Source organism: Temnothorax nylanderi, unplaced genomic scaffold (genome assembly GCF_030848795.1).
Source record: "Temnothorax nylanderi isolate EJ_2023f unplaced genomic scaffold, tnyl_v1.0 TNYL_tig0006_pilon, whole genome shotgun sequence".
Taxonomy (NCBI): domain Eukaryota; kingdom Metazoa; phylum Arthropoda; class Insecta; order Hymenoptera; family Formicidae; genus Temnothorax; species Temnothorax nylanderi.
The window spans coordinates 2,249,108-2,262,473 of record NW_027249068.1 but is presented as its reverse complement, the minus strand read 5'-3'; the positions used below and the strand labels follow the sequence as shown (position 1 = coordinate 2,262,473).

The 13,366-nt window shown below is 40.1% G+C and overlaps 1 protein-coding gene across 2 annotated transcripts in view; it reads left to right on the top strand.

Annotated features, from left to right (window-relative positions):
- Ets98b (DNA-binding protein Ets98B) overlaps positions 1–13,366 on the top strand; it is a 35,437-nt gene that overhangs the window by 8,989 nt on the left and 13,082 nt on the right. The window contains exon 1 of one of the 2 annotated variants that reach the window (XM_071717042.1): positions 12,731–12,964. The exons of the other annotated variant lie outside the window; for it this stretch is intronic. Coding sequence (XP_071573143.1) covers positions 12,959–12,964 — 6 coding nt within the window. The 5' untranslated portion in view covers positions 12,731–12,958. Of the gene's footprint in view, positions 1–12,730; positions 12,965–13,366 lie in introns of those variants that run through there. 2 annotated transcript variants of the gene reach the window in all.

Below are 13,366 nucleotides of genomic sequence, written 5' to 3'. Positions count from 1 at the left end.
GTAATGGGGAGAAAGCAGGAAGATTACGATCTCTGAGATTACGTACACCCTGTTTCGTGCGCACGATGCGCGGGGTGGTAACGCGTGTGTCAGACATCTCGACGTCGAAGAGTGTAGCACGGCATCGTCGGCGTCGTGTAAAGTTATGCGTGAACCAGCGGCGCGCGGTGCATTCACGTGCAACGGTATCTCCTGTGCGACGACTGCGACGCGGCCGTCTGACTTTGACGAGCTTCATTCACTGGGAAACGCGTCGACTGCGCGTAGCGCGCACAAGAAATGTTTCACACAAAAGTTGGAGTCTTCGGAAGGGGGAGGGAGAAAGGGGAAACATACTTCGACGGTAATACCTTTGCAATGCGTACCGTCGTTACGGAATACGGCAATGATTAGAGCTCATTATTTTAAATGAGTATCGTACGAAAAAAAGAGGACGAATAATTATCATTAGAGTACGCGCAATTATCTACGAAAGCATTTTAAATTCGTAAACAGATTAGATATGTTAATAAAATATTACTGTTATTAATGCTTAATCTTTTTACATCTCTCTGATGGAATGTCAAGCAGTTTTGTTAAAAATAATATCTATTGAATTTTTGAAATGTTAAATGCTCTTACCTTTACGCCTCAAGAAGTAATTAATCCCTATCTGGCCATAGTGCTCCCATGTAATCCAATTTTTGTGTGATTGTTTTGTTCATTTTTTTAAAGATCAACATAAACCTTATGTATTTAAAGTAATACGTGAACCAAATGACGATTTATTTACGTTCTTCCCTCGGTAATATCCGAAGACTCCTAAAAAAAACGGAAGAGGAGGAACATTGATCGATGGTAATAAACGGCATGGTCGCGGTGAGAGGATGACGACAACAACACGCGTATCCTATCTGGCGCGAACACACGGAGGCGGATTCTCAGAACGGGAGGCCATTACCGGTACACAGCCGCGTACTGATATCTCAATATGTGCCCTTAGCTCGAATCCATTATAATGCCTCGGGTATACCGCGAGGACAATCGTCGCGCATGGTCGTGTAGAGAGAAAGGGAGCGAGAGAAACAAAGAGAGAGAGAGAGAGAGAGCCGTTTGGTATTGCTCCGCGAGAATAGCCATCCGCCGCGGCCGGCGCGTTCCAGGAACGCCACCCAGAGTTCTTTCGCCGCGAATTTCGCGCGACCCGTTCGCTCCATCGAAGAATTCGCCACCGCACACTCGATTAGGAGAAGTACCTTAGGAATGGGCCTTGAAAGGACGCTTCGGATAATACTTTACGGCGATATTTTGTTAGCGAGAGATTCTTAACTTAAGAATGACAACATAAGCAGAGCGCATTTTAAATCTACAGGATGACGCTGCACGGAGACGCTCAGGTCGATAGATCGTGATCGGGATAGAGGCCGCGGTCCATTTGACGCTACAAATGCTTCGAAGCGTTCTTCTTCTCCTTCTGTCTTCATTGAAAGAAAGGAGAAAAGGAATGCTTCGAAGCATTTGTAGCGTCAAGTGGACCGCAGCCAGAGTCGTACGTTGCGCATTTACATTTCAATCCGAGACGATAAGGGCGGGAGTTTTCTGGAAAAAAAAAGAAAAGAAGAAACATCGAATTCGCGTATCACGTCGCGCGCGCGTCCGCGACGGGACAAGCTCGTCGATTTTACGCGCCCCGCCGTCATTTCACGAACGACATCTCGATAAAGCCGCGTTACAACCAGTAATTTCGTAGAATAGGAGACGCCGGGGATGCATTTACGGATGCGAATTACCGTGTCGCTACGCATCGTAAACACCGCGATGTTATGTCTTCTACAGGAAGTATCGACGACGTTTCTCTCTTATTTTTTTTCCTTTCGATTCCACTCGCCCCCGCATCGCTCATACGCGTTTCTCGCTGCGTCTAGATATCGTGGCATTGCAAGAGAATGCTCTTGTTATATGGCGCGTACTATCCTGAGAAACGATAACACGCTTCTTGCATACATATTACGGGGGCGGTGTTACAGAATTTTGATCGCTATAAGAAAACAACATTCACGAGCAGAAGAAAATTGTTGTCGCAATCTATATTTTATCCCACAGTTTCACTTTCGGGACATTTTGTGTGTACATGGGTGACTTAGAACTCTTTAAAGAAAATTCGGAAAAATCTATTAATTATATCAAAATTCTAAAAATTTGTTATTACAAAAATAGAACCGTAGAGTTGATTGGATTGTGGAGAAGATATTGCGATCTTTTGTAAAGATTATATGTGGCTTAGTTCGTTGAAGGCACTTCTAACCTAACTTACTTTTCCGAGAATATTCGATCGCATCTCTTTGTTTCTCACGATCAATCTTTCTGATTGACTTGAATGCAGCGCGCGAGCAGCGCGAGCAGCGCGAGAGTCTGTCTAATACGATTAGTACCTTTTACACTAGTTTGAGATACGTCAACGGAGATAAATTTCAGGAAATATACGTTCCTTCGTCGTAGATATTGTGTGCGTGATATAATCCGCTTCGTTCACTTCGGGCGAGGGTATGACAATGGTATGGTTACGTGGGTAGCGGACAAGAAAACTGTGCGACTCCTACGCGAAAGGCTTTTCAGGCTTCCAAGAAGTAGTGCGCCTTTGCGTACGCACTTATTCGATAGCGGTCCCTTTCCTCTCTATATCCCTCTCTCTGTATCTCTTCTTTCGCTATTTGACGTTGAACACTGAAGTGGCAATGTTGCGAATAATCCCGCGGCTTATTCTCCCTCGAACCCGAGCGACGAAGTCGGTCCGGTTAGGTCGCACGAACTATTATATCTGGACCCGGCGGAAAAAATCGAACGTTTTCAAGCGTAAAGGTAGATCCTTGGATTTTCTCCATAGCCTTACTCACTCGCGATATCCGCGAGAAAAATATCTATGATATCAGGACTTATGATGGAATTTATAACAGTTGTTTTAAATTTATTTTCTTGAAACTGATTCACTTAACCTTTTTAATTTTTAACCGTAAGTTATAAGTCTGTAAGTTATAAGAGATATTGATGTTCTCATCTTGTATAGCTACCGTTTTTTATCTTCATGAAGATTTTACTAGGCAAAAAAGGGGACGATTCGCTCAATACTGTCAAGTTTTTTATTAGTTCTTTTATTTAAAGTTATCAAAAATTATTATCGATTTATTTTTAACTTGCCGTACGTTCCTACTTCTCGTTCGTTTTTTCGGGGACTGCACCGGGGTCTCTACTCTTTCGACTCGACGAATCTACGCTCGATCTTACCGCATTCGCCGATTCCTCCACGTATGCGAGCCACGCTCCGCGCCGCTGAATTAAACATAAGTCAGCGTGCGCATAATATATGCCGCAAATGTTACCGGCATGGCGGTTGTGAAATGCGATTCGATAGTTGTATCCGCGCAGCTTTTTGGGGAAGAGAATTTCGTCTTGCTCGCGACTCCGTCGCAAACACACAAGTCGCTTTGTTTTATTTTCTTTTAATCCTTAAACGAGATTTATTTCCATAATTTTTAAAATATTAAATGTGGATTCAAACACTTTTCGACAAACACTTAACGCTGCGATAATTGTCGTTTTATCGGTGAAAAATATTTATATATTTTACTAATTTGACACACGCGATCGATAAATATTTTCTAGTCATAGAGCGCGAATTAGAATATCTTTCAGAATACGAGATGAATATGGCGCAGAACAAAATTTTCTTAAATGCGATTCTTCGTGTATGTATTATATTGATGTTTGTTTAGCTGTAATATTATGCAATGTTTAGAAGACGTAGTAACTATGTGATCCGAGAAAAAAATGCAAAGAGGTATTTATCGTGCGACTGTCATGTCGCGCGTCCGATACGATCGAGAAGAAACACAGACTGCATTTCCGGACTGCATCGCGCAGTCGATGTACCGTTGCGTCTTGCCATCCATCGCGATAAAGCGCGGAGACCCAGAGAGAGAAAGAGAGAGAGAGAGAGAGAAAGAGAGAGAGAGAGCCGTAATTATCATCATTATCGTCGTTATTCTATATAGCGCGGATATTCGCCCCTCGGGGGCCCATGCTCGTTCTCGCTGCGCTTCGAATCGCGGCTTATTAACGAATAAATTATGTCATAACGGTTTGATCAGCGTCTCAACGCGCGCGGTTGGAATGCTACTTGCGTGAGAAATGGAAAAAAGAAGAAGAATCCGATGCCTTTTAAGTGATCAACTAGTTTACTGCTGAACTCCCGCCATTCGATGTCTGGCGTTGATATCTCTTATCCGTTTTCTCACTGAAGTGATAAACTGTGAGAGAACATCCAATCGTAACGAAGTGATCATTTTATCACAGTTTGCCTAATATCTAATGTTGAAAAAATGTTGAGCAGTTTTTGGTTTAGAGTAATAAAATAATTTAGAATAAAAATCACTCGGAACTATTCGCATTTTTAATTTGTGTGAGTGCTAGGTGTCAGTTAATTTTATTGGCTTCATTATTTTAAACGTAATTTTGAATCTTTTCATATGTATCTAGAACAAAAAACTGTAATTGTTAAGGCTACTTAATTTACTTTTTCTAGTTTATTATCCTTCTATTTATCATCAATTTTTTATCTTCTTAATTATTACTTTTAAATCTCTTACATATTCTTATTATTTTTACTTATAGCTATATAATTTAGTTTCTCACGTAAATAGCTATTATTATGGAAAGGATAAAAGAGAGAGAGAGAGAGAGGTACTGTTTTTATCTTTTTCATAATAATCTTTAAAAAGAAATATGTACTTGTATATCTACTTTGTCCTTTCGTCACTTTATTTCTAGGATATTTACGATCGTTTATTATAGATTCGATAAAACTTAAATTCTTATCTTACTATTTAACTGAATTCAACAGTAACATTGAATTTGGTTGCAACTTATATTCTTGATGAAAAGAAAAAGATAGAGAGAAAGAGAAAGATCTGTAACGTCCCGCGTCCCTTCTTCTCTCGTTTCTTCCCTTCTCGTCTCGGCGGTTTATATTCACTCACAGTCGCCTTACAACTGGAGGTGTAACCGTTTCCCCCTCGTCCCACCTCGTCCTCTTCCTCTTTCTCTCTCTGTCTTTTTCGTCGCGTCCGTTCCCTTTCACGGGATGCAGATAATCTCCTCTTGCCGTATATCGAAGAGAGGTGGTCGTTCCTCTCCCGTGCCGGCAGAACGGGTCGGGGGCCGGCAGCCTCAAGGTCGGTCACTTCGGGTTTTCCAAATCGTGGTCCTGCATGACGGGCAACTTCCTATCGCCGTCCTCGTCTCGCCCGCGAGCTCCGAAGCGAGCGAAAGGAGCGTAAAGTGAAGGCAAGGAAACAGCGTCGATGTAATTTCGACGGACAAAAAGTCACCTAACTACTCGACGGCGACCCTTCGGCGTTAGTATGAAATGTGGGACACGTGCAAAGATACAATTCGGCCGACAATCGAATATTAGTTTGTGCTAGAGATATCATCTCAGGAATGTCGAGTGACACGAGGAAAAAATTAGAAAGAAACCTATGAGTTAGAGGACAGGTCCCCGAATCTCTATCAAATCGATGACGTACTTCTATTTGGTATTTATTTGCGTATTCGACTAATAAACGATTTCTTTTATTCCGCAATGTTGTTTGTACGAAATTCTTATTTTGAATAAGGAAACTTATTAAACTTTTGCGAATTACCTAATTTTCTCTATTTTTATATCCCTGTTATATTTTAATCGCTTTATATTGTTGCTATTCTTTAATCGCCAATGTTTAAAACGTTGTTACTGAAAAGATGAAAATAAATCCAAACTATAGTTAGAAATAGTTTGTTATAAAAAAAAAGATCATCCTTTTAGTTTTTGTGAATTGCATAATAATAAATTAGATTATATACAACAAGGAAATATGTATTGTATGTTGTAATACAAAAAATTAAATATTTCTTTTGTAATATTTCAAAGAGATGATAAAATCACAATTCCGAGAAACGGATTTGGCTTTTTTACCTTTGTTGGAGCTTAGTGAATAGCTCAAAGATTTTGCGTTGTCAATTTTTTTGCTGATCAATCTTGCGATTGATCGACACTCGGAGAACAGCCCATAAATTAAACCGTACTTGTAATGTTTTTTTTTTAACGCGTGGCTAATCTAAAAGCAGCGCAAGGTCCTGCGTCACAAATGACAAGGGACTCCTTCGAACACGGAAGCTGTCGAAATCACGTATTTGTTACGCAGTAGTTCCACGCTGAAGCCTGCACCCTTCTACGATGCACGAAATGACGAAATTACTGCCATCTTTTTAGTAGATACTTATTAATTATATAATTTTTCGATATTTGCAGCAAGTATTGATACCTATTATTTTAGTCAGTTTATTTTCTAATTCTATGAAAGTGTATCGATTAAATATGTGTTACGTCGATATTGTTGCATATTTCCTCCGAACTAAATATATCTTTCTTCAGCATGAATATATGAAAAAATATTCTGAGTATTCGATAAGATAAGTTTTTAAAAAAAGCAAGAATAAGAGAATTCTATGAATAAAATATCAATATATCATAGAATATTGAATTAGTTTTAAATAATTTTCTAATTTTGTTAAACAGGAAATATATATACAGTCCAATCTTTAAAAGGAACGCTAATAGTAGCGATAATCTCGAAAAAAATAACCTTGGAGAGACAAAAAAACGTGTTTTACATAACATTTGTCCTTCGACGCCATCTAAATCATTAAAAATATTATTTTAAATACCTTTATACATATATTTATATTGGTTATACCTGCCCCTCCAAATTTGATGGAGATATTTCAGATCGTATTTCGAACAGGCCATTTTTTATGTAAATATGTTCTTTTTTATGCATGTAAATTTAAAAATCAACTTATTCAATTTCTTTAAGCATAAATATTGAAATAAATTTCTTCGTCGCGTATCGTAGATTTTATAGCAGGAAATATCAGAGCAAGATTTTACGGCAAATCTTATGGAATTATCATGGAAACCATTTCCATGTTAAATTTCCTCAGGCCTCAGGGAGAGAAAAGCCGCTCTAAATGTCTTCCATGCGCGGTCGAAGCGTTCGATTGCGCGAAACCTGGCGCGAATTTTTCGCGGTTATAACACGTCGTGCAACGTGCGCGTGTGAAGTGAGCAACACACGCGCGCGTAAGACATTATAGCCGCGAGGGCGATGCGTGGGCGGTAAAGTGTTATTAATAGCGTACACCGTCGATATATCGGCTACGGGCGGCGCAACGATGCGCAATAATGAGGCAATTATTAACGAGAGTCGATTAACGGTCGTGAGAGAGGAGCTCGAGCGCTCGAGGGAGAGATGTTTCAACGAATTTCCCATAAAATTATCACACGCGCGATTGTTACATAAATCTCGTGTGACACTACCACGCTGTGTCCCGTTGCTTCTTCGATTATCCATCAACCGTATTGTTTTGTTCACTCTGCATCCATTTGATGTTTATTGGACATTTGTAATTTAAGATTAAATTTCCTCGTTACGTTCCTCGGAACGGACATTTACGATTTCGAGAAGACTATAAATGAAGGATAAAATATCTATCGACAATGTTATTAACACAAACTAGTACATTATTATCAAGATTATTAATAAAGCAAGGTGTCATAAGAATAGCATCAAGAAATAAATTAATATTTATTATTTGTAGGAATATATAAGTGTTATTTTCTCGTAGAAATTTAATTCTTTTATCATCTTTTATCTGTGTATTATTAGACCTATTTATTGAAAATATATTTTATTACATTTTCTGGATTTAAAAGGAAATAGATATTTTTAGGAAATATCAGGAGTGTTACTAAAATAAACATTAAGCAAGCCCGAGAGAAAGCAAGATGAGAGATAAACGGGACCGACATTTGCGAATTTATCTCGTGGAATAAATGTGATGTTCGAGATCTGTAGTCTTCTCGAATGAACTCGAATGAAGCTACGAGAGGTCCACCGTGTAGCCGGGGCCCTTGTGGGCCCCGGACGCGAATTTACGATCCTCGCTGGATTATATCCACGGACGTAGGGTAGTGCCCTAGGACGCGATCCTGTTGGGGGATCCGAGGCGTCCGTGAGGCGCTTAATAACGCTACTTTAAAGCTCGCTCGCGCCGAACAAAAGCCGACCTGCCATAACTTCTTCATGGTGATGCACCGACGGCATTACCGTGGCGCGTTATGCCCCCATTATGCGGTATTATGTTACTATTTACGCTATCGCGGCTGCCTATTTATTTGTCTTGCCTCGCTGACCGTTCTCGATCTTCCGCTTTTTCCTCCCACGCGCTCCCTTTCTCTCTCTCTCTTTCTCCGGAAGGCGCACGAGCGTGGAGGAATCGCTGAAAATTAGATTAGACGCAAATCAGTCGACAATTAGGCAATTATGAATTCGTTTCCGCAACCGATCGCACCAACCATTCTTTCCAAATGTTATAGAAAGTTTCGGATTTACTTATAAGATAAACATTCTAAGGATCGCGTTCGTGAAGATTTATTTCGCAAAATGAAAAGAAAATAAGCAGACTTTTAAACGGCTTTAAGGCCGAATCTTTTCCGATAGCCGACATGGAACAAGCACCTTGTGGGTTTCCCCTCGGGTCAGCAACTTGCAATTCTCGCGCGTAGAGTACCGCAAGTATTCCGCGCGACGAGGGAAACGCAGCTGTTATCCCGAGATAAAGTGCTGAACTTAACGGCGGCGCGTACGGGAGACACGAGAATGGAGGAAACGCGGCGCGAGCGTTCAGTCATTAGTGTCCGCGATATGCCGTCGTTTACCCCACCGCGTGGCGATAAAGTAGCCATCGGGGCCATCGGGGGTTGCGCTCCGTCGCGTCTGTGCGAAACCGCGTCGCCGCTCGCGACGTCCACTCGTGGCCGCGTCGCGTAGTTGCGTTTCCGCACAGATCCTCCGGACTACACGTCGCGTACGTTACGCGCGATTATCGTCAAGCGCAGCATCGCACGCCTGTAATTTCCGTTCTCGAGTGTTACGCGGACAACAGCAAACGCGGCGATACTCGCGCATCTGCTCTTACCTGATATGTTGATTGTTACACGCTTTCTTGCCGCATTACCTGGTTTTAAAACGTAGTTTCTTCCACCTTTTACGCTTGCATCATATGTATTTTACTTGACTTAATTCAAGGAGAATTGCTCGCTCCCCCCGATCTTCTATACACGCGCTCTCCACCAATCTTTGAATTAACTGATCAGTTTACGATTAATATGCATCGTCTTATTTATCTTTGTAAAATATAAACGTCAGAGATAATAAATTATATTGATTCGTATTCGAATAGTAAGTGGATGATTTTATAATTTTGATTATATCTATATAAAATTACCATGTCGATGTAATAAATGTTAAAGAAACGGATGAATGAAAATTTTAAGAACTCAATCAAATTGCACGCGTAAAAAACACGTTATGTGCAGGGATGTCCGGTGTTTGTCATAGTCTATGAAATATGACCGCGAATGGTTGTAAGTTAAACGAGCGATCGCTATCATTTTTCCTACTTATTCCCTGCCCGCGCGATGGATAATTGATCACGCGAATAACCACCGTGACCGCGAAGAAATATTCCTCGCGCCGAGATTACACTTAATTTGTAATAGGGGTTTTTATAGTTTTTTTTTTATCGGAATTGAATGTCCGCGGTGGCCTTGAGGCACGTAGGACATAATTACGGTAACATCCGTAGATGAGATTTCACGGCGAGAGACAGCCGCCGTGAAACGAGAGAATAATTCGATTCTGAACTACACGACGAAAAGAAATGTGCGGTAAAAGACGGTTCAGATAAAGCCAGAAAATTTCAAGCGTGTGTTCGTTCGCAAAAATGATAGGAGGAAAGATTCATAAAACAAAAGATTCATGAAAATTCGATAGGCAGTGCGCGAGATTGGGTAAGATGCATGCGTGATTTAAAATTATCGCTTTGACGCTTGCGGCTTGATTAAGATTTAATGGCAATATAATGGAAGACGCCTAAGTAGAAAGATGTAATCGCGACGTGTGAGGCGAGTGAAGTGGGAAAACCTACTACTCACTCGTAATATTTGTATCTCGCGTCGAGATGCTGCGATACTATTTTAATGCGGCTTTATGACGTCACGTACGACACACGTGCACAGGCGGCGGCGATTATAATCCGGGGAAAAAAATATGCAGATGAGACTCGAGTGCATCGCGGCGCTCCGTTGTCTCTCCGTTGCACTAATAATGCATGGAAATCAGCCGCGGATAATGAGCCGCAAAAATACTTCCTGCATCTTCGTTCGAGGAATAAGTGAGTAATCCTCGACACTTGATGTGCCGCGCGATTGTAACGACGGCTGTTTTCTCCGTGGATGCATAATGAATACTCCGTATGTCGCTTTTGATATGCGTTAAAAGCGCTAAAATCTGTCACTCGACAAAAGAGGAGACGGTATTGCAAGGCTGTAATATGGATGTAATATCACGAAATCGATCGAAGCTGAACAGGAAAGTTCGCTAGGAGTTATATTCTTATCTAGTCGCTTACATTGTGAATAATTCGCGTGTTGTGTCTATTAGAGTATTTTTCTTCCATTCTAAATGTGTTCTTATGTAATATGTATAAAGGAATTATATTTCTTATACCAATCGATTGACGGAAGTTGAAGGATAGGTATTTAGAATGTATTTACGTTATATAAATATTGATTTCACTCGCTATTTTTGTATAAGATGCGTATTGACATTTTGTCTTACCAAACAATTATTATCACAATATTCTTTTTCATCTTATTATCTTCGGGGGGATAACAGTTTTAACAAATTCATTCCGAGGAATCTTTATTGAAAATCTTTCTTTTTGATAACCAAGTTTTTAATTAAGATCGAGAAATTCCCTAATTATTTCTTCCAAACCAATTAACGTTCTAACGCCTAAGCGGTGCTTTACGCTGATGCCTGTTTATTTTATATAAACATTTAATTTTAATGGCCGAAAGCGTGTGCAGCGTGTCCCGGACCGAGACCGAGACCGAGACCGAGTTTGAATGGGCGACGAGCTGGAAACGGGGTTTCTAGAGTAATTTCAGAGGTATGACGCACGCGAGCCGCAATTCCCGTGTTCAGGTTGAGGCGGCTGACATCAGTTTGCCGCATTTAGCGTTAGTGGAATTAATTGCACGATACACGAACGTCCGAGCGAAATGAATGCCCGGCAAGGTGGAAGAATACCGGTCGCGCGATTGGCCGTTCGCGCATCGCGCCTCGTCACAATGATGGTAATTCGAGAGGAAATTCCTCTCATAAATATTTCGACTCGTAAAACAACGTGATGATGCGGAGATATAAAGATATATCTGCATATGTGTGTGTATATGTATGCGTGAGGACCTGTATACAGAGTGTCTCATTTCTACCGTGTTATATTTTAATAACAGATCCTTTGGTCGACTTCGAGTCGATCTTTCCGTAGGAAGAATTACTTCGAAGTCGTTATGCTTTTTGTAGGACACGTACCCTATGTATGGCAAAAAGTTGCACTTTGCGTACGCGGTTGACCTTCCTGCGGATCCGAAAAATGCTGAAGAATTTCGGGATTGCAATACCGAAGGCCTCGCCTCTTCGCGTTTTCACTTCGCACTTTAATAACGACATTACGAAGCGGTATGACCACGGGTGAGGTAATTAACAAGAATATCAGGTACGATGGTATGGCTGTTTTAATTGCTCAGTGGAATTTCTATGGCGAAGACAAAGACGCAGTTGTGTCAATTAAAGTAAAGATATTTCTTCATATTTCTTTATTAGAGTAAATTTGCAGAAAGATAAGAATTAAGTCAATTACACGAGAATAAAAAAAAACAGTTTAAGTTTATGAGGTATAATGTAAAATCATATTTAAATTAAAAGTGAGATAGCGACAGATTTATATTTTGCGTTACGTATAAAGATCTCAGAATTTTTTATGATTCCTTTATGTCAAAATAAAATTAAGTCGAATTTTGCGAATTGTCGTTGTTTTTGATAGTGCCCGCATTCTTTTATAAACTGAAGAATTTCTGAGAATACAATGTTATGTAAAAAGAGTTTCTTTCAACTTATATTGCCGTTCCTTAAAATTAGAACATCGAAAATTTTGATTAGAATTTTGCCTATTTGGAATCTAAATCGTCACCCGATAGAGATATGTTGTCATTTTCTAAAAAATGACAATATTACCATTAAGTTAATAAAGATAAAAATGTGATTAAACTATAAACTGCGTAAGCTATATTAAATCGCTGCTGCACTTGGCTATACTATTTTAATATTACAATGAACGCTAATATAACGCGCATTATTAAAAATGTGCACACATTCAGAAATATTTCTACGCATGTGCAAATATAAGCAAAAGTAATCGCATTTTGCAATATAGAGTGTCTAAGATGTATTGTGGATATCATCTGTTTTTATGACCGTCTCGTAATTTTTCACCTTTTTTTTCGTGAACGTGGAATGCATATTTAAATATCCATTCTACCGGTGACTCGGTAGACGTCGCGAAGACGTTTTTACGGCACACGAACGAAAACCGCGTCTCGAGAAGAGCGCCTCGTCTCTCATTTCGTGGTCACAGTGTTATCGAAGGTCGCGATTTCTCGCTCAAAATGTCACCGTGCACGTTCAAAGTCCGACAAGATCGTGAAAATCGTATTACGAAACCACGCATGGCCGATAACTCGGGCGTTATCTCGCTCAACGGCAGGCATCTACGACGACGACTCTCGTTATCGCGTATATTGCTTCTCGTGGTTAACAACAAGATGGAGGTGTATCACAACAATTGGATAATTTATTTATCCAATTTTCTTTATCGATCTTCAATTGTGAGTTCACAAGTGAATGAGAAAATTCATTTTCGGCGTCACTTTGGAATCGCGACGATAATGATTTGGCGTTAATGTTCCTTCGTCATCATGATGGTTCGTAATAATTTTATCTACATTATATTTTGCGAACAATGGAAAATGTGTGAATTTGGGGCAAAAGCAAAAGGACAGAGAAAAAAGATACTTGTACAATTCCTGTTGAATCTATCGAAATATTGTTGTCGCTTTTCCGCGATGCCGATTGGTTCTCTTGTTGCGCCTACTTCATGAGCGGTTGTCATGGCATATTTTGACAGTTGTGTGGTTAATAGTGTAATAGTAACAGTGAAATACTAAAAATAAATAGCGCGCGCGTAGCGCGCGTCTGTGATGTCTAGTATAGTAACTTATGTTTCTTTATCTCTTGAAGTTAAATCACATCAGGATATCAACAGCGCTACAGCGCAATGTTCTTAAATTCTATTCATCGATGTGTAAAACAGTACGTTTCTTATG